Source organism: Tenrec ecaudatus, chromosome 2 (genome assembly GCF_050624435.1).
Source record: "Tenrec ecaudatus isolate mTenEca1 chromosome 2, mTenEca1.hap1, whole genome shotgun sequence".
NCBI lineage: Eukaryota > Metazoa > Chordata > Mammalia > Afrosoricida > Tenrecidae > Tenrec > Tenrec ecaudatus.
In genome coordinates, this window is record NC_134531.1 from 160,065,864 (window position 1) to 160,089,114 (window position 23,251).

A 23,251-nucleotide genomic window follows, 5' to 3' on the forward strand; every position below is an offset into this window, starting at 1 on the left:
CCCGTGGGTGCTCACGGCCCCTCTCTCTGCTTCTGCCCTCTGGTTGGCCTGCTTCTGCTGGGCAGGAGTTTCTCTCTCTGAAATGTAGCTTTGAAAAGCATTAGCTTTATACTTAAAACACTGCCCCTCATGTGATTTGCCTATCTTAGCCCTTGGAATCTGTGAATAGGTTACATTGCACGGCAGATAAAGGGGAGGTAAGGGCACTACTTAACTAACAGTATCATGGTGCTGGGAGATTGTCCGGTATCATCTGGGTGGCCCGGTGCTATCACAAGAGTCCTTAAAAGAGGAAGAGGAAAAAGGAAGAGAGCCAGAGAGATGGCAGCCCGAGAAAGATGGAGAGGCGGGGTCATGAGCCAAGGCCTGTGGGCAGCCTCCAGAAGCTGAAAAGAGCAAGGGGCCAGATCCCCTCCCACCTAGGGCCTCTACAAGGAACACAGCTGTGCCGGACCTTGGTTTTAGCCCGCCGAGACCCCTTTGGACTTCGGAAGTATAAGATGGTACATTTGTACTGTTTGGAGCCACTGACTCTGCGATGGCTTGTTATGGCAGCAATAGGATACGGACACGTCCTTTCTAATGACAGCCGCATGTGTTGAGTGTCCTGGACATACCAGGCACCGTGCTAAATACTCTCTCTGCCTCATCCCATTGAATCCTCATGCAAGTCCTGCCAGGAAGGTGCTCTTGTTCCCATGTGTTAAATGAAGGAAATGAGGGTTTGGGGAATTCAATGATGTGGCCAATGCCACGCAGCTGGTTTGTAGCAGAAGACAGCTGGCTCTAAAGCCCACGTTCCTTCCACTGCCCCGGGCTCACCACCCCTTCTCTGGAACCACCTGGCTGCCTCCATGGCCCAGTCTTGGTTCTAAATTTTTATCTTCTCAAAACACAATAGTTCCCCAGCCTTGCAGGTAAATAATGACATTAGGACCTCCTCCCGAGTGGACAATTCATACCTCCTGGATTCTCTTTACCTGATAAGATGTTTTTGGGGGATTTTTTTTTTGAGTTGCTGAATGGAAAATTTATTTGCTTTGTGAATCTTACCCAATTCGCAGTGAAACCTTAAACAAAAAAACTGCCAATGCATTTCACAGATGTGGAAAGTAAAGTTCATAGAGATAAATCCATTCATAGTCTAGAACTTGAACTAGTCTTGTTTTTAACAGCAGGCTTTGCATCCTGTGGTTAACATAGCAAGCTCGTGGGGAAAGGGAGACAGCTGTCGGTATAAGATATGAAAATGATAATAATTTATAATTTATCAAGGGGTCACGAGGGTGGGAGGTTGGGAGGGAGGGGAAAAAGATGAGCTGATACCAACAGCTCAAATAGAAGTAAATGTTTAGAAAATAATGATGGCAACATATATACAAATATACTTGATACCATTGATGTGTGGACTGTTATAGAGCTGCAAGGGCCCCGAATAAATGATCTTTTAATTAAAAAATAAAATAAATAGTGAGCCCAGCAGTTCTCTCTGCAACTTCCTTTCTCCTGCTCTGAATGAGCATAGCCATGCCTGCTGGGTGGATAGGAGCAGGTCTGACCTGTGAGAGATTCAGGATGCTTCCCTACCTTTCCGAAGCCCTGCCACATCCTTACCCTCCCTGAAAGGAGGACCCCACTGGGGACACAGAAGAGATCTTTTAGCATATGAACAACAGAACACTGAGGTTTGAAAGTGGTGGTTTCGATGTCTTAGTTTTGCTGGTTTGGTACCTGTAGTTGTGACTATAGGGGTGTGTGTGTGTGTGTGTGTGTGTGTGTGTGTGTGTAAGAGAGAGAGAGAGAGAGAAAAAGAGAGCGAGAGAGAAAGATTTAGGGCTGACCAAGAAGGAACCCCCAAGGTGTGGGGTCCACGTTGGGCTGCCAACCACAAGGGCAGCAATTGGAAACAGCCAGCGGCTCCCGGGAGAAAGAGGAGCTTCCTCTCCCGTAGAAAGGTCCTGTCATGGAAACCCACGGGGGAAGGGACACTCTGTCCCAGATGGCCTCCTGGAGTCAGAATGACCCGATGGCACTGAGGAGTGTGCTTGTTTTTAACTCCCACCAATACCGGTGTAGCCTAACCCGCCAAGGCGTTTGTAAGTGGTCTTCTAATGGGTACCTGATGCCAAGCATAGTAGTTGGCGCTCCCGCGACAGCCTGTGCATGATCTGGGCGTGGCGTGAGGAGTGTTGGGAGGAGGGATGGGGAGAAAGGATGGAAATGAGAAGGGACGAAAAGAGAGTCTCACCATGTGCCACTCATCGTGTGTCCGTCTCCATACGAAGAGCAGACTTGGGCTTGGTGTGGCCAGGGGATACGTGGAATGAAGCTCTTCCCTTTTCACAGGGAAGACAAATCAAGGAGTAGACTGTGAAGCCTGTGGGCCCCGCAGTCTGCACTGAGGGAGTCTGCTGGTGGGGCTCCTACGGGCTGTGGCATCAGGATGACTTGGGTGTGAGTTCTGAGTCTCCGACTCCTGGGCACAGTACGTTGGGGGAGTTAAGCTCTGTGATCCCCAAGTTCCTCCTCTGGAGAATCAGACGACTACTCCGAATAATACCCATCTCCCTGTTGGTTCTGATGCCTTGTGACCCGGAGCAGAGCTGCACTCTTTAGGGTGTGAACCGGACCGGATCTTCCGGAAGCAAATCATCAGCTTTTGATCTTTCTCAGAGCTGCTGGGTGGGTTTGAACTGCCAGCCTTTCACTCAGCAGCCCAGAGCAAACCACTGACACCTCCCAGGGACCCTTCCCCTTCAGGAAGAGGTCGAAATAAGACTGTATTGGTAAAGGTGCTAATCCCAGATGGCGCAGTTTTTGTTCGACCATTCGCCGAAGGCAAGCGATTCGAACCCATTTGGCAGGCTCATGGGAGACAGCCCCTGTGGGATCTACCTCTCCCAACATGAGGGCCAAGACACCCCTCTGGGCAGTTCTGCTCTGGCACACATGAGCCCGCCGTGAGCTGCGAGCCACTCAATGGAAACACATCTGGGTTTTGTTTTTCATTGTTGGTGTTTGGCTGACTTGGCGGCACATAACTACTTTGTGCCAGAAAGCCTTTACCCTTAGTAAGTGGCAGCTCTTGGTATTGCCACCCATGATGGCCTGTGGTCTAGGCATCGGGCTATCCACAAGGTCGCCAGGTTGAACCCACCAGCTGCTCTTCAGGACACTTCTGTAAAGATTTATAGCCTGTAAAACTCTCTAGAAAATTACCAGGAGGGGAGGTGACTCAACAGTATTAGGTTTGAGCTTTTGTTTGGGGATTGATATTGCCAAGAAGTGAGGTTCCCATCACGAGCACGGGTAAATGACCTTTATGGGAGCATGTTCTGCAACAGTGGGGGCCAATCTGATAAGACAGCGTGCAAGGTCCCTTCCAGAGTCTACCAGCACCCCCACTTTTACGGAAGCATTCTGTTCAAAGGGGCATGAACAGAATAGTTTATTTTAGCTAAGAATGTGAAACCATCCAAGTATCCAAACACAAAGACAGAAAACCTGGCACATCCCCCATGAAGTACCATGCAAGTCATTAAACACGTGGGCACACATGTGTCAGTTGACATGGAATGAAGGGCTTTCGAAGTAAGTGGTGAATGCAGACCATAGGGGAAAAGATCCTTGAGTTTTTCCATTTTAATTTTTCAGATGAAATATTGGTTCAAAACAATTACATAGGAACCCCCCCCCCAGAAAAATGTACTTTGAAAGATTAATAAGAAACTGGTGGAGCCCCAAGACAATGACCCTACGTCACTCTGAAGGTTTGGAACTCACCCTTCGACTCCCATTTCAGCCCCACAGTAGGCAGGTCTCTAAGGGGAACAGTGACAAGAGGCTCCAAGCTCAGAACAGTCAGGGTTTAAGATCAAAGGGCAGCGTTTACCCAAGGACACGTTCTGAGGGTCAGGACAGAAGGCGCCTGGCCACCAGAAACACCGCAGGAAGTAGGATGAGAGACGGGGACTGTAATGACGAGATGAGGCAGAGTGTGGGATGCTGACCGTGACCAGAGACCGGCTCTGGAAACCTGCCTCAAACAAAGCGGGCAAGTGTCCCAACCCCGCATGCAGCGCATACTGGAAATTTTAAGGAAAGAAAAAGCAGAGAACCCAAAGGAAGAAAAATGAAAGCTGGGAAAGAAAATCATGGTTATTACCGACAGTGAGATTTGGGGCGGTTTTAATCCTTTTGCCCAGTTTGTGTTTTAGAAATTTCCCCTAATGAGCGTGAATGAACTGTGTGGGTGTCATAAATGTGGGAGGGGACAGAATTCTCAGGTTTTAGTGAGAGAAATGGGCAGATTTTAGGGCGGCAGGGAACGGCAAAGGCTGAAAATCCCCAACCTGTGCTGTTTTCTCTGTAGCTGAACTCCAGGAGTGTGGCAGATCCCCAAAGGCTCAGAGAAAGAGGGGCCACAAAGCAGCGTGTCCTGGCGAAGCCAAGCCCTCAGGAGCCGCAGGCCGGAGAAAGCCCCAATCAGACAGGAGCCAGAAGCCTCGGCAGATGACAACTCCTATGGAGGCTACCCTCTCTGTAGCCCCAAGACCCCCAGCCCCTTCCATCCTGACCCAGGTGTTAGTGAGGGGCCAGTTCCAGAAGGTGGGGGACTCTCTGAGCCTGCCGGCTGGGGGGCCGCTGGAGCTTCACTGCTGGGGAAAGGTGGTCCGCTGGAGGGTGCCCGTGTACCTGCAGGAGGAGGACAGGGGACGGCTGAGGTATGGGACAGAGGAACCCGTGGGAGAGTGTGCTGAGAATCTGGGGGACTAAGAATCTGACAGGGACTAAGATGGCTCAGAGCCCACCCAGGGCAGCATCCCATTCTGTATAACTACAGGCATCTACAGAGCCCAGTAAGGAGGGCTCACCAGATGGTTTCACCAGATGGGTGAAAACCCTCTCACAATCCCAGGGTGGGCAATTCCTGCAGGCAGGGAAAAGCGCTAGTTGGGGTCAGAGGGTATAAGAGGTAGTGATGGTAAGACCAGAGAGGCAGAGGGTTGAGCTGATTTGCACTTGGATGCTCCCCACCCCCATCCCGTCTGCCAGGGACACCTTTGTGGGGAAGTCAGAAATAAAGACAAAACAAAGCCAATTCAACCCCATCTCCAGGGGGCTCAAATAGATTTGCCTTGCTCCACTCAGCCTCCTTGGCTGGCGCTCCTTCCTGGGGCTCTGCTTCTTCCCATTGAGCAAAGGGACACAGAGCACAGTTTGGGGGACACCAGGCCCAATGCATGGGAGGGTCCCAGGGGGAGGAAAGGGGCCCAGAAGTGGTTCCTAAGACCAGTGAGTTTAAACCCAAACCCATTGCTGTCCAGTTGGTTCTCATACAGACCCGAGGGACAGAGCGCTCCAAGGCTATTAATCTTTATGGATTCAAATCTTTGTCTCTCAGAGCAGCTGGTACGTTTGAACAGCCCACTTTGTGGGTTGCAGCTGAGCGCTTTAACCACTGTGCCACCAGAGGTTCTCCAGTGGGTTTAGATGAGAACCAATTCGAAACCACGGTGGTAGTGGTGGTGGGGGCAATGCAAAACCTGACATCCCCACTAGGGGAAGGGGCTGGAGGGGGTTGCCTGAAGAACCAGCCTGTCACCTGCTGCTCTGTCCCCACTGACTGTCTTTCAGAATCAAGCACTTGAGTCAGCACAGCCAGCTGCTGCTGGTGAACTCCACGGCCGCAGACACGGGGGGAGTACGGCTGCTGGGCTCAGTACTGCAGGGACAGCGCCTGCGCCTAAGGCGAGGACCGCCAGGGAAAGACCTTTGTCTTCTTCACGGGTGGGTCTGAGTCAGGGAACATCCTCCAAACATAACTCTTTCCCCTTAACTCCCATCTGGAAAATGGGGGGGGGGGGCTGGTCTGTGGTTCTTCAGCATCCTTATTGTAATGTTCCACAATTGTAGTTCACACAGTCGAGTAGACACGGAGTCTGACTTTGTGGTTTGCAGCCAATGGATGACTGACCACACCACCCCAGTTCCCTCTAGGACTTGGTAGGCATCCCCCCTAGATAGCACCTGCTCCTGGTAGCGCTGTATGCTCAAGAGCCTGACATGAAATTGTGGTTTTAAAAGGTCCTTCAGACCTGGTGCTTCTGATGCCATATTTCAGTAACTTCGTGTCTGCTGTACAAAGTTGGCCAGGATGTGGCTGGTGTTCCCCTGGCATAGCTCAGGGGCCGCAGCGCTTCAGTATGTACATGGCGCTCTGAGGTCAAACTGAAGGAAATATAAGGGAGAGCATTCTGATAATGGTGATTTCATTCATGTGTTTATAAACATGCATTTCTGGATCCTGAACAATTTAAAACTTGTGGTGAGGGACAGGATTGGCTCTTCCATCTCAAAAGTTTGCCAAGCCCTGACAAATAAGAGTGGAGACCCAGAGGAAGAAGGTGATTGGCTCAAGGTCCCACAGCTAGTGGGGAGCAGGACTGGGAGCCAAGTCAGAAATCTTGACTTCTAGTGAGCCATTCTCTGTTGTTAGGGTTTGAATTGTGTGTGTCCCCGCCCACCCCCGCCCCCAAATAGGCATTGTAAATTCTAATCCCTACACCTGTGCACATGTATCATTTGGGAATAATACTTTCTTTGCTATTTTATTAAGTCCAGCCTTGAGAGCTAGAAGGATCAGATTAGGTGCAGCAGCGAACAACCACGCAGTGGTGGGGTAAGGCTGAGGCCACATCACATGAGGGATGCCAAGGACCTGAGGAACAGAAGCTGATACGAGACAAGGACCTTCTCCCCCAGTGGGAAAAGAGAGGTGGCCTTTGGCCGGTGCTGGTGCCCTTTGTTTGGACATCTAGCCTCCTGCACTGTGAGGAAGTAGATTTCCATTGGCTAGGCCTTCCAGGTGTGGTATTGCTCATTACAGCAACATTAGAAACCCATGACAAGACCTTAGGGAGCAAGCAGTCTAGGGCTGCGCCGTACAGGTGAGGATGCTGCGTTCAGACAAGAGAGGAAAGGGGGGCGTGAGGCCCCAGACCTAGAACTCATGGGTTGCTCTTCAGCATCCTCAGGCCAGACCCTTACAGAGTAAAGAGTGCAGAGGCTGGGGATGGGCACAGGATTTGACAGGTCAAGCTCCTGCGAGGGACCGCATGCTCCAGGGTGATGTCCAAGTTCATTTTTCTCTTTCTCTCCTTCCAAGACCCCGAGGAGCTCTTCGTCCCCACGGAGGATTACTATGAGGTGGTGCAGCTGCGCACCCACCAGCCAGCCCTGCTTCCCTGCCAGGTGACCAACCCCCTGGCCAAGGTGACATTGCACCGGGAGTTCCCTCCTGAGGAGGTCCCAGTGGATGGGACAGACATCTCCTTTGACGTGAAGAAGGGCTTCACCATCCATCGACCCCAAGCTTCGTTGGCTGGCTCCATCTTTTGCATGGCCAGCCTGGGCCACAGGAGACAAATCTCTGCCAAGTACATGCTGATCTACATCAACTGTGAGTGGGGCAGGGCTCTGGATGGGTGGCGCAGGGGAGCACATGGGGAGGCGTACCTCCTTTGGGAACCTTAAGTTGTTGGGTCTGTGAATTACGGGACTCTAAACAACCAATCGCCTTTTGGATAAAGCATATCATTTTCTTTCAAGCAGCAGTTCTCAACTGTGGGTTGTGACCCCTTTTGGGGGTCAAACGACCCTTTCACAGGGGTTGAGCAATTCATAACAGTAGCAAAATGACAGTTATAAAGTAGCAACAAAAATAATTTATGGTTGGGGGTTTGCCACCACATGAGGAACTGAATTAAAGGGTCGCGGCATGAGGAAGGTAAAGAACCACTGCACTAAAGGACAGAGTGGAACTATCCTAAGTTAGGAGGAAGTGGCTGGTGGGCTTGAACCACTGACCTTTTGGTTAGCAGCCAAGTGCTTTAACCACTGTACCACACCATGAGTCCAAATTGACCCCTCCCCCCTCTAATATCCAACCTGGTTGGCACAAAGGATCCAGGTGTTTGGCTGCTGACTGAAAGGTTGATGGTAGAAGGTTGATGGGGAGCAGCCTGAAGATGGACATCTGTAAAGCTATTGAAAACCCTGTGGAGGACAGTTCTACTCTGACGCATCAGGGGTACCACGGACAGGAACTGGCTCGGCAGTGTTTTGAAAATAGCCAACTCCTGGCCTCGACTCAAATACTTGCTCAACACATGAACACTTTGTTCTAATAATTGGCATTCTGTGATGCTCACCTTCCTGACATGATCACTGAAGATAATATGGGTGCATAAGCAAATGTGGTAAAGAAAGCTGATGGTGCCCAGCTATCTAGGGATATAGAGTCTGGGGTCTTAAGGCTTAAAGATAACCAAGAGGTCATCTAGCTGAGAAGCAACAAAGCCCACATGGAAGAAGCATACCAGCCTGTGTGATCATGAGGTGTAAGTGGGATCAGGTAACAGGTATCTAAGACTCAGAACAAAATCATACCTAATGTGAATGGTGTGTGTGTGTGTGTGTGTGTGTGTGTGTGTGCGTGCGTGCGTGCGTGCGTGTGTAGTGGAGACCCAAAGCCCATCTGTAGACAATTGGACATCCCCGCACAAAAGGGTCACAAGGAAGAGATGAGCCAGTCAGGGTGCAGTACAGCACCGATGAAACACACAAATTTCCTCTAGTTCTTCGGTGCTTCCTTCACCCCACTATCATGACCTCAATTCTACCTTACAAATCAGATTAGACCAGAGCATGCACACTGCTACAGATAAGAGTCTGCAACACAGGGAATCCAGGATAGATAAACCCCTCAGGGCCATCATTGAGAATAGAGCTACCAGGAGGATAAAGGGAGGGTAGGGGGGGAAAAGGGGGAATGGATCACAAGGATCAACATATAATCCCCTCCCAGGGGGTCCAACAACAGAAAAGTGGGTGAAGGGTGATAGAGAATGATATAAGATATGAAAATAATTAACTTATCAGGGTTCAGGAGAGAGGGAGGGTGAGCGAGAGAAGGGAAAATGAGCTGATATCAAGGGCTCAAGTAGAAAGAAAATGCTTTGAAAATGATGGCAGTATACGTGCAAATGTGCTTGACACAATGGCTTAATGTATGGATTGTGATAAGAGATGTAAGAGCCCCCAATAAAAGTATTTAATAATAAGAAAAAAACAGTCAACTCTTTTCCATAATTCTCCATGTGTTCACTTATTCCGTCCTGACAGTCAGTTCAACCTTTCTAGCCACCATGCGCTCACAAAAGTCAAATTATTTTTTTCTCCTCTCTCAAATCATTCTACCTAGTCATCCCCTATCAGGTCAAGAATTGTGCCATCCATCCACCTGCCCATCCATCCTGCATGGATTCAGTACAGCCAATGATCCATCCACAGCCCTTCTGTCGTTTCAGTGATTCCACCCATACATGCGACCCCCTCCATGTGCTATCAATGCAGGGTTTCTAGCACTCGCCCCATTTTCTCTATGACAGATCCGTCTTCTTCCCCCAAACCCACCGTCCAAGCTCCAGCAACATCCGTCCAGCTGGGGGAAAACTTCAGTGTGACCTGCACGGTCCTGGGGGAGCCTGAGATTGCAGTGGACTTTAGTTGGGAATATCCCGGGCAGAAGGTAAGCAGGGACGCAGGGGCTAAGAGGCAGTCACGTGTGTACTATGGCGATGAGGAATAAGGGCCAGGAATGACCAGGCAAAACAGAATCTCAGGCTGCCTGGGACTCTGATGAGCCTGCATTACAGTGCTGAGGCCGGCACTGCCTCTCTGAGTGACCTTAGGCAGGGCCACTTCCCTTTTCCGGGCCTCTTTTCCCATTGGTCAAATGCATAGAGCTATTTCTTGGGTTAGTGTATTAGAATGTCTACTTGATTCCTTTACCAACTTATCCAGAGATATGGCTTCTGGTCTCCAGCAGCTTACCCATGAAGAGGGACAGAGGAAGTGATAAGTGGACATGCATGGTAACACCAGGTGTTCTAGAATCAAACAGGACAACACGACTGGGTCTACATAAGTCAGAGTGGCTGGGGAGTCATCTCTGAGGAGACATTCAAACCAAGACCAGACTGGCCCCAAGCTGGGAACAATGGAGCTGGAGAGAGAGGGGGGTGTGTGGGGAGATGGAGGAGAGAGAGAGGGAAGAGAGAAAAAGAGAGAGAAATGAATGGATAGATCAGATAATAAAACCCACAGTGGTTTCCTGGGCATCCTCTGACACTAGCCTTTCCCTCAGTGTGAGTTGATTGGGGTGGGGTGGGGTGGGGCTGGGTGGTTAATTCCTCTCAAAAAAGACACTCCCCCCCCCCCATGAACGTCAAGTACCTGTGAAACAGCCACATCACATAGTATGGTGCCTTGTCAGGGGCTTTAGGAATTCTGGAATGGGCTTCCTGGGAAAGCAGGAATTTGAGTGGAGTTGGGTGGGCAGGATCAGGTGAATGGGAGGCATTCCAAGCACGTCATGGCAGGTGTGAGAGCATGGAGGGACATGTCACACAGAAGCCACCTGTCCAAAAGGGGACAGGTGGGTGTGAAGGAACCCAAGAAGCATTCTCCTGACACGAGTTGCTGAAGATGTCGGAACAAGGAATGGACAATGTACATCAGAGGGCTGAGAGCCAGGGTAGACATACCCACAGGCACGACTGCCCAGCCAGAAGTCACTGAGGAAAAGTCTGGAACAGGGTAAATGAGAGCTCTGTAGGCGCCCTGTGGCGTAGTGGTTCTGTGTTGGGCTGCAATCCACAAAGGCAGCAGTCTGAAACCACCAGCCGCTCCGTGGGAGGAGGACAGGTCTTCCTATCCCTGTAAGGAGTTACAGGCTCGGAAGGGTCGACTCCCCGGTAGCAGTAGGTGCCGTCGCTTGTTAATGGCATGACCGTTTCCTGCAGCCCCGGCGGAGGCCCGTGGATCGCAGCCGGTGGTGTGTGCTTCACCACGAACAGGAAGCACTCTGGCTTCACTGTGCAGACTGGGCCAGCACATTGCGAACTCCATGCATTCTTCTCTAAAACCCCTGCAGGGGCCGAGGGTGGGACCCGGCAACAGTATGGTGAAGGCGGACCCCATGGAGGTGGAAATGTGTGGTCGTTCTTCCACGGGTCGATGAGAAACTGAGCCCCAAGCAGGGAAGCAAGCACACCAGTGCCTGGAGGTGGCTGACTCCACTAGGCCAGCATTCCCCAGACAGGACCCGTGGCAGAATATTGCACCCCAAACCTTGTTTTTGGGAAACTTTTCCTCTTATAATTGCCACTCCCATGGTTTTGCACATGACAGGCTTCAGCCACGTAACCCTGTTTGACTAAATTGCCCAAACCTAGTTGATAATGGAGTCCTCACCGATCCTCCCCTTAGGCAAGCTGCCAGCACTTGCTCACCCCCATCCAGAAGAACCAGAGTGCCACCGAATGCACACTGGACATGCTGCTCCAGGGGAGCCGCCACCTGGACACTTCTGGAGTAGGGAGGGGACTGCTGCGTCCCTCGGGCCTGGAGAACCTGAACAGTTCCATAAAGAACTTGGCCTTCAAATGTCACCTAAGAAAAATCATTCCCCTTTTCCAACTGTTGAAGGGATCACAGACCAGGTGGCTCAGTGGGGTCAAGCGTTGGGCAGCTCACTACAAGGTCAGTGGTTCAAATTTACTAGCTGTTCCATGGGAGAAAGATGAGGCAGTCTGCTCCCATTAAGAGTTACAATCTAGGAAACTAGGGAGTTCTACTTTATCCTATAGAGAACTTACTGCGGGCAGTGTGTTTTGAGTTTTATACGGTTGATATGATAGGAATTGCGTTGTTGGCAGAGGGTTTTCCTTAACCTGTTCTCTGGTGCCTGAGTTAGAGATCGTGTCTCTTTCTTTTTGTCCCCTGCAGCTAGGACGTCCCCCCTACACCAGTGAGAGGGTCAGCGTGGTACGTCAGGAAGGCCAGGTGCAGCAGGAGGCAGAGAGCACACTGTATGTGGAGGAGACCCGGGCTGGGGATGCTGGCTTCTACACCTGCCGGGCCATCAACCTCCAGGGCGTGGGGACAACTACTACCAGAGTCCAAGTGATCCGGAGCCCTCATGTCTCCCCTGCCCCTTCCTAGCCGCCTCCCTGGCTGCAGGCATCTGGGTGCGGGCAATGGTTAAAAACAGGGTTAGGCACCTGTGTGACCTTCAGTGGTTTTTATGCCAGTCAAGGAGGGGCCCCACAGCACAGAAAGCACCTGCTCATTCACCATTTATAGTCATCACCACCCCATCACTCCAACATGTTTTCTTCTCTCCCTTTCCCCTTGTAGCCCCCTTTGAGGACTGAACTGTTTTTGAAAGCCTGTCTTCACCCTAAGCCCAGACCTCACCCCTGAGCTGGGCCATGGCTAGGACCCGCTGAATCCTTCAAAGACAAGGCCCTAACAGGCTCTCCCCTCTCCCAGGAAGGCACGGAGGCTAAAGAAAGATCGTGTGTTCTCTTTAGTTCCAGAGCTTGTCCACCCAGAGGTCGGGGTGGGCTAGTTCATCTCCTCACAGCCACCTCAGACAGTAGTAGGGAAGACCAACCCTCCTGAGGACTTACCCGTCTCCAGCCCTGCGCCTTGCAATTAAAACCTAAAGTGCTCCCTGCAGCCTGAGGCGCTGGCCCACCCAGGTGGGCTAGAAGCCTGGTCAGGAAGGTTGGGAAACTCCTTGGGCATTTGTGACTCCCCACATCACAGGAAAGGCTCTGGGCCAACACAAGTGAAGGCGCTTCTGGGCCTCAAGGCCCTGTGGGTGCCCCCCACGCCCACCCCAAGCCCCCCAGGGCTCTCGATGGGCACACTCTGGCTCCCTAAGTCACACCTGCTCGGGGTGTTCCTCTCTGGGAAAGAAACGCAAGGCCCCACTCCACTGTCTTCCCAGGAAAGTCCTCAAGAGGGAGCCGTAGCCACGGGCGGTACAGCAGGCCGGGCGCTCTATGTGGCAGCCAGGAAAGAGACCTCCGTGGGGGTGACCGAGACCAGGGGGAAGGCGGGCGCAGCATCAGCCCCCAGGACCCGGTACAGTAGCTCCTCCTTCTCCTGCTGGAGCTGTCTCCGCAACTGCAGCTCCTTTTCCAGGGCCTCCCGGGCAAGCTGCAGGTCCTCCGAGAGCTGCCTGCAGGAGGCACACAGAGCCCAGGGATGCCGACTGGGAGCAGCACACGAGGGTGGGGGCAGGGGGGGGAGGGGGGAAGCGGGCAGGTGGGGGGGGGGTGAGGGGGTCCCACGAGTTCCAAGCCAACCTCGGACTAGCTAGCTGCTCACTCCTGCCTAGTTTCAGTAGATGGCTGCCTGCTTGGCTAACGACCACTGGTCAATTTGGTGACTCAAATTCACCCAGAAGAGCCTAGAAAAAAGAGCTTCTGGAATCATCGCAAATGCATCCCATCACATTCCGGAGCGCAAATCCTCACTGACCCTGCCTAGCCAGCCCGGAGTCGGAATCAACACCATGGTACCTGCGCTTTCTGGGGTGGCGGATTTGGCCTCGATTTGTAAAATGGAGCAATAGTAATAGTTGTAACCATCCCTCTGTTAAAGCGAGGCTGACGTGAGCTGCTCGGGGAAGTATTTAATAAATTTGCGTGACACAGGATGACTGCGCTCATTGGCCACGCTCTCAGAATGGATTCATCCTCCAGTTTCCTGTTGGTGTGCTTCCTCTGCTTTGCCAGGGAGTACCCCTCCATCACCCCCCACCCCTGCCCCAGCCTGGGTGTAGCCAGGACCAGCCCCAGGGGAGGGAGCAAGCAGATCCTGGTTCTTGGGGAGTGCTGACTGCCAGCGGAAGACCAGTCACCTTCCTAGGCAGCCCTGGGGCCACCTTTCCACCCCTGGCCAAAAGGGTTGGGGCAGAGGGAAGGCTCTGGGACGTCCAAGCGGGCCTACCTGGTCAACACCCCCTGGTTCCGGCCACGGACGTGGAGGTCCTCGTTCTCTTGCTGTAGGGCGGTGACTCTCTCCTCCAGCGCCAGGCTTCTTTCTTTCTGTAACCAATCAGGGCGCGCTCAGCACGTGGCTGGCTCCGCCCAGCGCCGCACACCGAGGGGCGTACCCCCTAGCTAGCTCTGGAAACTGAACACACCTTCTCGTCCACGTACTACAGTTCCCGAGGCAGTAAGCGGATGGCAGAAGACCAAGAGGTCAACATAGGGAGCCCTAGTTGGGGTAGCAGTTATGCGGGTGGGCTGCTAACCGTAAGGTCTATAGTTCGAAACCACCAGCGACTCAGAGGGAGCAAGACCGGGCTTTCTACTCCCGTAGAGAGTTACAGTCTCAGGAACCCACAGGGGCAGTTCTCCCCTGTCCTGTAGGGTCACTGTGAGTCACCATCGGCTAGAGGACAGCGAGAAGGTGTCAACATAGGGCTGCCACCGTGTAGGTTTCCACGAGAAGGCTAAGGGACACAGCCTGCTGTCACCACTGGTTCCTAAAATGGCAGATGGTTCCCCCAGAGTCAGAGGAGATCACCCTATAAGTAGAACTGAGTTTGTTTCTTACCCTGTTCCACAAAAATGGCGGGGCACAGTTTGAGAGAGAAAGCCTGGGGCTGAGATGAACGGGCAGCACGTGACGCACAAGGTTTACTTTGGGGGCCCACGGGGAGGCTTCACAGAGCGGAGCACAACATGATCTCTGCCTGGAGTCCACTCTAGCTTTCCGAGGCTCCCGTGCTGGGGCAGACAAAGCCACCCCCGGCCTTCCTGTCCACAGCTCACCTACCCCACCCTTGCCAATTCTCCCTCTCATATTTATCTGACCTTGTAGACTTGTCTCTTTTTAGCCACTGCCTGGCCTGTGACACCTGCCAGTCTCTCCTGGTGAGGCTTCCAGCAACACGAGTCGCCAGGAAAAGCAGAGCCCAGATCACAGGGAGCCCCTATTTGGCTCAGAATACCCACAGTGGGAGTCTGCCTGCTGGCCAAGTGCCAGCACAGGCCACAGAGCACAGCTGGTGTGGGCCAGGCTTCGGCCTCTTCAAAGAATCTCCCCCTCCAGGCTGGGAAAAGCCAAGGCCCCAGGAAGGGAACAGGAGTAGGAGGCTGTGCCCCGCCCCCAGCTGGCCCCCAGGCACTCCCTGCACGGACCACTGTTTCCATGTGGAGCAGCCGTCTGTCCAGCTCATGAATGCGCTCATTCTTCATCTCGATGACAAAGTGCAAGCTCTCCAGCTCCTGCTCCCAGAATGGGCTGGGGCTCCCGTAATCCTAGGCAGGGACACAGAGGGACCTCATGAGATGGATAGACAGACAGGAGCATGATCTGTTGCCTTCCCATTCTTCCACCATTCTTCCCTCTCTCGGCGCATTAAAAAACAAACACCAAAGAACCAAACTGATTGTGTATGTGTTCGAGACGACCCCCGGAGAGGGCTCGAGGGCTCATTTGTTGGAAGGTAGATCGCCAGGCTGAGGGCTTAATACACTTTGATTCATTTGCCCTTACCAGCCTCTGATGCTCACACAAGGACCCCATCACAGATGGGGAAGCTGAGGTTTGGGTAAGTTGCTTGGGGCACATGCAAATAGCACCCCTTTCTCTGCATCCAGTGCTGAGCACGTCACTGCCAGACCACAGGCCTCTCTCTGAGCCCAACTCCCCAGCCAGCTCCTCCGGTGGCATGAATCCTTGCTGCTTCTAGAGCCTGGGAAGAGTCTGGGGCCTGAGCCCTACCTCGGGAGACGTGTTTTGGCGTAGTGCTTACCCACTGGGCTGCTAATTGACAGGTCCGCAGTTCCAAACCAGGAGCCACTCCAGGAGGGAAAAAGACAGGGCTTTCTACTCCCATAAAGAGTTACAGTCTTGGAAACTCATAGGAATATTTCTACTCTCCCCTACGGTCACTATGGGTCTGCATCCACTCAATGGCAGTGAGGTTGGTCTTTGGTTTAAACTTTCTAGGGGGCACAAACACTTTGCATTCAACTACCATTCTACAGGCTGATGGGTCCAACCTACCCTGGCAACATGCTCCTCTAAGGATGACAGCCAAGAAAATCCTGTGCAGCAGGGTCAGACTGGACACCATGGCAGAGAGTCTGCTTGGACTTCCTGGGAGCGAGCTTTCCTAGGCTTAGACCCTGGCCCCACTGGGGCCTCTGTAACTTCAAGGAGCAAAGGCTCCCAGGTGTACTACCACCTACCTGGATATGCTTCTTGTAGTTTTGGCTCAGCATAGACTCCTCCACCTTCTTCATCTTGGCTTGGAAGGCCTGCAGCTGTGAGGTTAGTCCATCTATGGTCTCCTGGAGAGAGGGACAGGAAGGAGACCCTCCATGCCAGACTCTTACAGGTTAGCAGTGAACGTTACATGCACCTTGGGGGCCACATCTTGGCTTCTTCTGCTTGATCTCTTGTCTACTCTATACAACTCAGGTCTGCTCTACGTCACCTCTGCCTGAAGCATACCAACCCCTCTCTTTTGTTCTAAATCCTCCCAGTACTCCCCGTTGCCATGGGTGATTATCTTGGGATGCCACGCTAGTGCTCGCCTGGTATTCAAAATCCCAGCCTAGTTCAAGGGACTTCCCTAGCCTTGTCTCCTCCTGCTCGCTTCTCCACTCATCCTTCAAACAGTCTCTTCATGGGACTTTACCTGCCATACTCTCCTCTGCCCAAACTTGCTTTCACCTGGAACATGGAGGTTGCATTTTAAGATAGAGTACAACATAGCTCATAGGTTCCCACCTGCTGCCCCCATCCTATGTCCTCAGTCTCAGCCCCCTCTTCGCTCCCCTGCTCCTTCCTCTACCTTAGCCATCTTGGATTGCTTTCAGTTTCTTTGTATTCTATGTCCCCACTTCCCCCATTTCTTCCATGTTTTTGCGCATGCTGGTTTTTTTTCTTCTTTCTTCTCCTCTCTGCCCAGAGCATCCTACTTTTCTTCACCTGAAAAATTCCAGTCCATGCTGTAGGGTCTAGCATAGATAACACTCTTTTTGGAAAATCTTCCCTGGCTAGGCAGATTGGGTTATATTTCTTCTCACATGCTTCTCTGGATCCCTGTGCATGCACCTGACCAGTCTAATGAAACGCTGACACATAGACCATGCCGTCTCCCAAACTGTCCCCCAAACTGTCCCAACAGTCATTGGAAGAAGAGGCCAAGTTCAATACCAGGCAGAGTCTTCTCCCACTTTCATAGAGGCCATCTATTTCAGCTGCTTCCAGGCACCATGCTTTCCCCCAGAGGTCCTGCCCTGCCCCTCAGAGACAGATTTGCACCAGCCTCTCTCACCTGCAGGGCTGCCTTGGCCTCCTGGAATGAGTGGTTGAGGGTTTCTTTCTCCTGCTCATGTGCAGCCCGGACAACTGTAGGGAAAGGAGACCTCTAAAAATGCTGTTTCCAGATGCCTCTCTCAAAGCCACCTGCGCCTAGAAGGCTTGGAGCCAAGGCAAGAACCAGAGATGCCCCAGATAACCTGGCTTCAGAGGAGTCCGAATCTAGGGCGGTATTAGTCATCATTCTGCCTCTGGATTGGGGGCTGTGTAAGAAGTATGGTAGGTACAAAAACAAGTAAAACAACTTTTCTACAAAAATGAAAAGGAAAGAATACAGTAGGATCTAATAAAAGTTCATAGGAGGGAGAGGGTACCGATTAGAATGATCAACACACACCACCACCCCCTTGCCCAGGGGACAGACAACAGAAACAAAGGGGGAAGGGAGACAGCGGTCAGGGTAAGATATGAAAATAATCATAATTTATAATTTATCAAGGGGTTATGAGGGTGGGTCGGGAGGGAGAGGAAAATGAGGAGTTGACACTAAAGGCTCAACAGAAAGTAAAATGTTTAGAAAAGAATGATGGCAATATATGCACAAATATGTTTGCTACAGGTGAATAAGCGGCCATCTAGCTCAGAAGCAACAAAGCCCACATGGAAGAAGCACATCAGTCGGTGCGATCACAAGGTGCCAAAGGGACCAGCTATCAGGCATCATGCAAAAAAAAAAAAGAATATATATGTGTGTATATATATGTATATGTGTATGTATATATGTGTGTGTGTATACACACACACACACACACACACACCATAGTGAATGAAGGGGGAAGTGCAGAGTGGAGACCCGAGGCCCAAGTGTCGGCCACTAGAGACCCCCTCACAAAGGGTCTAGGGGAGGAGATGAGTCAGTGTGCGATGTAGTACCGATGAAGAACACAGCTTTCCCCCAGATCCTGGATGCTTCCTCCCCCCAACTACCATGATCCGAATTCTACCTTGCAGGGCTGGATAGGGCAGAGGTTGTACACTGGTGCATATGGGAGCTGGAGGCACAGGGAATCCAGGGTGGACAATACCTTCAGGACCAGGGGTGTGAGGGGCGATGCTGGGAGAGTGGAGGGTGCGTGGGTTGGAAAGGGGGAACTGATTACAAGGATCCACATGTGACCTCCTCCATGGGAGATGGATGACAGAGAAGGGGGGTGGGGGAAGGGAGACTCTGGATAGGGCAAGATATGACAAAATAACAATCTGTGGATTATCAAGGGCTCATGAGGAAGGGGGGAGGGGGGAGGGAGGGGGAAAAAAGAGAACCTGATGCAAAGGGCTTAAGTGGAGAGCAAATGCTTTGAGAGTGATTAGGGCAAAGAATGTACGGATGTGCTTTATACAATTGATGTATGTATATGTGTGGATTGTGATAAGAGTTGTATGAGTCCCTAATAAAATGTAAAAAAAGAAAAAACCAAAAACAAAGCAAAACAAAAACAAAAAAAATTACAAATAAAGCAAGGAGTCATATTGAGGACAAAAAAAATATATGTTTGCTACAATTGATGTATGGATAGTTATAAGAGCTGTGAGAGCCCCCAATAAGATGATGTTTTAAATAATAATTTTAAAAACCTACTTGGTTGCTTGACAGACAATCCTATCATGGAGCTGACTACACTATGTTAGACTATATGATAGGAGAATCCTGGCACATCCAAGTGGACTTAAAACCTATCATGATAATATAATGCAATATTATATCACAATGCAATAAAAAACTTCTGAATTTGGAAGAAGTATGAGAGATGCTAAAGTCCCCATATTTCAAAGTAGAAGACAAAAGATGATGTCTAAAATAAATATAATTAGAAAAGCCAAAAAAGAAAAGAAAAGAGTCACAGAAAGGGGAGCAAATGAGAGCTCTGGAAGAAGTCAAAACTCGACCGCACCGAGGGCACAGTTCCTAGTGGCTAAGTCTAGGACCCTAAGAGCTCCTGGTAGTGAGCGTGGTCCTCTCAGACAACGTCCAGGCATGGGAAAATGCATCAGGATAAGTATGCTGTAAATGGGTCGGCCACACCATGGAATAATTAGTTGTCTAGCCATAGCATGAAACTGTGGGAAGTACATTGAATTTGGTGCCAGTCTTCTTGGTCCTGGCTTTGCTTCTTCAGGACCGAGAGCCCTTGATTCACTTTAAGCATTTAAAAGTCCTGTTGTCTAAACTGTGAAATGAGGTCAACAAGCCTGGCCTGGTTCTTTCTGAGCTGTGTCTTGAGTATTTTAATGTGAAAAGGATACGCAAGCTCTTTCCAAACTGGGCAAGGAGCCCTGGTGGTGTGGTGGTTAAGGTTTGAACTGTGCTCATATGGCTGCCAGTTCAAAACCCCAGCAGCTCCATGGGCGAAAGACCGAGCTTTCTACTCCTGTAAACAATCACAGCCTTGGAAACCCACAGGGGCCTCTACAAGTCAGCATGGACCCAATGGCAGGGAGCACAAGTTCAAGACTGGGTAGTGCAGTACATGGGCTTGTTATCATCCCCCAAATCAATAGTTTTATTTGTCATCTCACCTCCCCACAAAAGTTCCTTTTGAAAAAATTCCAACCAATCTCAGCTGAAAGATGGCAACAGGAAGTGGCCAGTCAACGGGCAGGAAAGGACAGTTTAATGTATACATGTCTCTGAGAAGACTCAGAATTAAAGCTCTCAGAAGCTGGTATGAAAAGCTGTGTAAAAACCACAGCCTGACTTAAAAAATATGGTTATGATTTGTTAAATTGTCTCTCAAGAGAGGTTCTGGATCCAGGTGAGATGGAGTAGAAGGTGTCACTGATTTATTTATAGAAGATTCCACTCACATCAACAGAATAGAATACACATTCTTTTCAAGTGCACGTGAAACGTTCATCACAATGGCCCATAGTCTGGATCATAAAACAAATCTTTACAAAGGTAAGAGGGTCCAAATACACACTTTATTATAATAGAATCAAACTACAAATCAATAACAGATAGCAGAACAGCCCCAAAACTTATTCAAGAACAAAAAGCACAGCTAAACATTCAGAGGCTCGAAGAAGTTTCAAGGGACATTAGAGTTTTTCTTTTTCAATGAAATGAAAATAAAATACAAACTTTCAACTTGCAGGGTGTGTCGTTGCTTAGAATATTTAAGGAAATAAAAACTTACACTAGAAGAGAAGAAAGGTCTCTAGTTTAAGAAATTAGAAAGATACATGCTAAATAAAATAATCACGTTGGCAAAAGGGAATAAAAATTTCAGAAACCAATGGGACAAAATGAAAACATACGAAGTCAAAGAAACAGAAATCTAGTTCTTTGAAAAATTAACAAAATGGTCAAATCTCTTGTAAGACCAACAAAAGAAAAGAGACACAAGCTCATAAACATGAAGGCAGATGCAGCAGACATTTAAAACTGTATTAAAAGAAGACTTAAAAATCATTTTATTAGGGGCTCATACAGCTCTTATAAGATTCCATACATCAATCGCATCAAGGGTATTTGTAGATATGTTGCCATCATCGTTTCCAAAACATTTCTACTTGAGCCCTTTGTATAAGCCCCTCAAAAGAAGACTTTCAATAGACACCTGAAAACACGTAAATTCAACAGGTCAGGTGAATTGTATCAATTTCTCCAAACCTACAAAAACACCACAATCTAAGGTCAAATATGTTATTTGAACATTTCAATAATTATTTAAAAATGGAATTGAAGTTAAATAGCATTTGGAAAAGAGATGGTGAGGTCCAGATGGTTTCACCAATATATTTTACTTTAAAAAAATTGTAAAGCACCCCATTCAATTCTATATGCTCTCTTCCAAAAAAACGAAAGTGGGGAGCATTTTCTAACCCATTTTAGGAGGCAAACTATCTTGGCACCAAAATCAGGAAAACAGTACCAGGAGAGAGACCCAGAGACTAATATTCCTCAGGGCCATGGGCACAGGCATCCCCAGCAGAAGTCTAACACATCAAAGGCAGCAGGATGTGAAAGAATATCCCACGGCCTAGGGCTTATTCCAAGAACCAAGACTAGTCCAACATCTGAAACCAAAACAATCGGCCCTATTAGCAATTAAAAGATGAACACCACCCCACTCAGGATTTCCCAACGTGGGTGATACTGCCCCCTGTGGGCAGCTAGAAGGATGGGTGGTTGGGGTAGGGGGATGGGAGGTGGGGAAGCGGGAGGTTGCTACAAAAGCAGTTCCCTAAGCCTAACTTTATTCTGGATCATGAATTGTAGTACAAAGGTTTTTAATTGCCCTGGGGGGGGGGGCTTTCTCTAGAGCAGTAGTTCTCAGCCTTCCTTGTGCTGCAACTCTTTAATACAGCTCATGCGGTGATGGCCCCCCAACCGTAAAATCACTTTCATTGCTACTTCATAACTGTCATTTTGCTACTATTATGAATCAGGCGACCCCTGTGAAAGGGTCGTTCAACCTCCCCAAAGGGGTTGCAACCCACAGACTGAGAACTGCAGCTCTAGATCAAAAATCTAAATGCAGAGCCTAACACCATGTGCTGTTGTGGTTGTGAGGTCCCATCGAGTTGGTTTTGATCCACAGCGACTCCTGCACGACAGAATGAAACACTGCACGGCCCTGCTCCATTCCTGTGCCCACCACTGCAGCCACTGTGCCTATCCAACTGGTGGAGGGCCTTCTCTTTGTCACTGCCCGCTCACTAAACCAGGCACGACATCCTTCTCCAGGGACTGGTCTCTCCTGACAATATGTCTGAAGTATATTAAGAAGTCTTGCCATCCTTGCCTCTAAGGAAACACTATTGCCTTACTTATTCCAACACAGATCAGCTTGTCCTGTTAGTAGTCTATGCTACTTCCAATTGTCTCCAGTATCATAATTCAAATGTACTGATTCTTTTCAGTCTTCCTTATTCAATACTCAACTTTCACATACATATGAGATCATCGAAATACCATGCCTTGGGTCAGGTGCAAAGTAACATATTTGCTTTTCAATATTCTAAAGAGGCCTGTTCGGCACATTTACCTAACGCAACTTGTCTTTTGATCTCTTGGCTGTTGCTTCCATGATATTGATTGTAGAAAAAAGCAAGACAAAATCCTTGACAACTTCAACCCTTTCTCTATTTATCATGATGTTACAACCTGCTCATCCAGTTGTGAGGATTTTAGTTTTATTTATGCTGTGTTGTAATTCATACTGAAGTCTTCCATATTTGATCTTCATCAGCAAGTGCTTCAAGGTCTCTCTCTCAGCAGGCAAGCTGGGCCAGGCCTTCCTCCAAGCTTGACGCCACATTCTTCTTCAAATAAGTCAACTTCTCTGATGATTTTCTCAGCATACAGATTGAATAAGTGTGTGGTGAGAGGGTACAACTTTGTCCCACGCCTTTCCTAAATTTAAACCTTGCAGCATTCCCTTGCTCTGTTCACACAACTGCCTCTTGATACATGTACAACTTCTGCTTGAACACAATCAAGTATTCTAGACTTTCCATTCTTCTCAAGGTTATGCACAGCTAATTATGGTCCACAGTCAAAAGCCTTGATATAGTCAATAAAACACAAGTAAACACCCTTCTGGTATTTTCTGCAAAACCCTTGTTCCATACCCTCTTCTGAATCTGACTTGAATCTCTGGTAATTTCCTATCAATGTTCTGCTACAATCATTATTGGATGATCTTTGGCAAATGATATTGTTCCGTAGTCTGAGCATTCTGTTAGGTCACCTTTCCTTGGAATGGGCACAAATATAGATCTCTTCCAGTCAGTTGGCTAAGTAACTTAAGGTGACCAGACTTTAACATTGGTAAAGTGGGACATCATTGATAAAACTCACATCCTGGTGAAATAGCCACATGGCAGCCGAAAATCATATACCCTAGCTTGTCGTGCATTCTTTCCAAAAATTGGGACTTTTAAAAAACTCCGTGGGATGTGGGTAAAATTGTTAAAAATCAGGACTATCCCACCAAAAGCGGGACAGCTGGTCACCTTAAAGACACTATCATTCAAATTTCCT

At 49.6% G+C, this 23,251-nt stretch overlaps 1 protein-coding gene across 2 annotated transcripts in view; it reads right to left on the reverse strand.

The window, feature by feature from the left end:
* Positions 1 to 12,417: 12,417 nt before the first annotated feature.
* CCDC69 (coiled-coil domain containing 69) overlaps positions 12,418 to 23,251 on the reverse strand; it is a 40,412-nt gene continuing 29,578 nt past the window's right edge. For both annotated transcript variants that reach the window (XM_075541841.1, XM_075541842.1), the window contains 5 exons: positions 17,219 to 17,292; positions 16,125 to 16,226; positions 15,069 to 15,188; positions 13,870 to 13,967; positions 12,418 to 13,096 (listed from right to left, as the gene is read on the reverse strand). In XM_075541841.1, the coding sequence (XP_075397956.1) occupies positions 12,916 to 13,096; positions 13,870 to 13,967; positions 15,069 to 15,188; positions 16,125 to 16,226; positions 17,219 to 17,292 (575 nt within the window). In that variant the 3' untranslated portion in view covers positions 12,418 to 12,915. The remainder of the gene's footprint in view (positions 13,097 to 13,869; positions 13,968 to 15,068; positions 15,189 to 16,124; positions 16,227 to 17,218; positions 17,293 to 23,251) is intronic.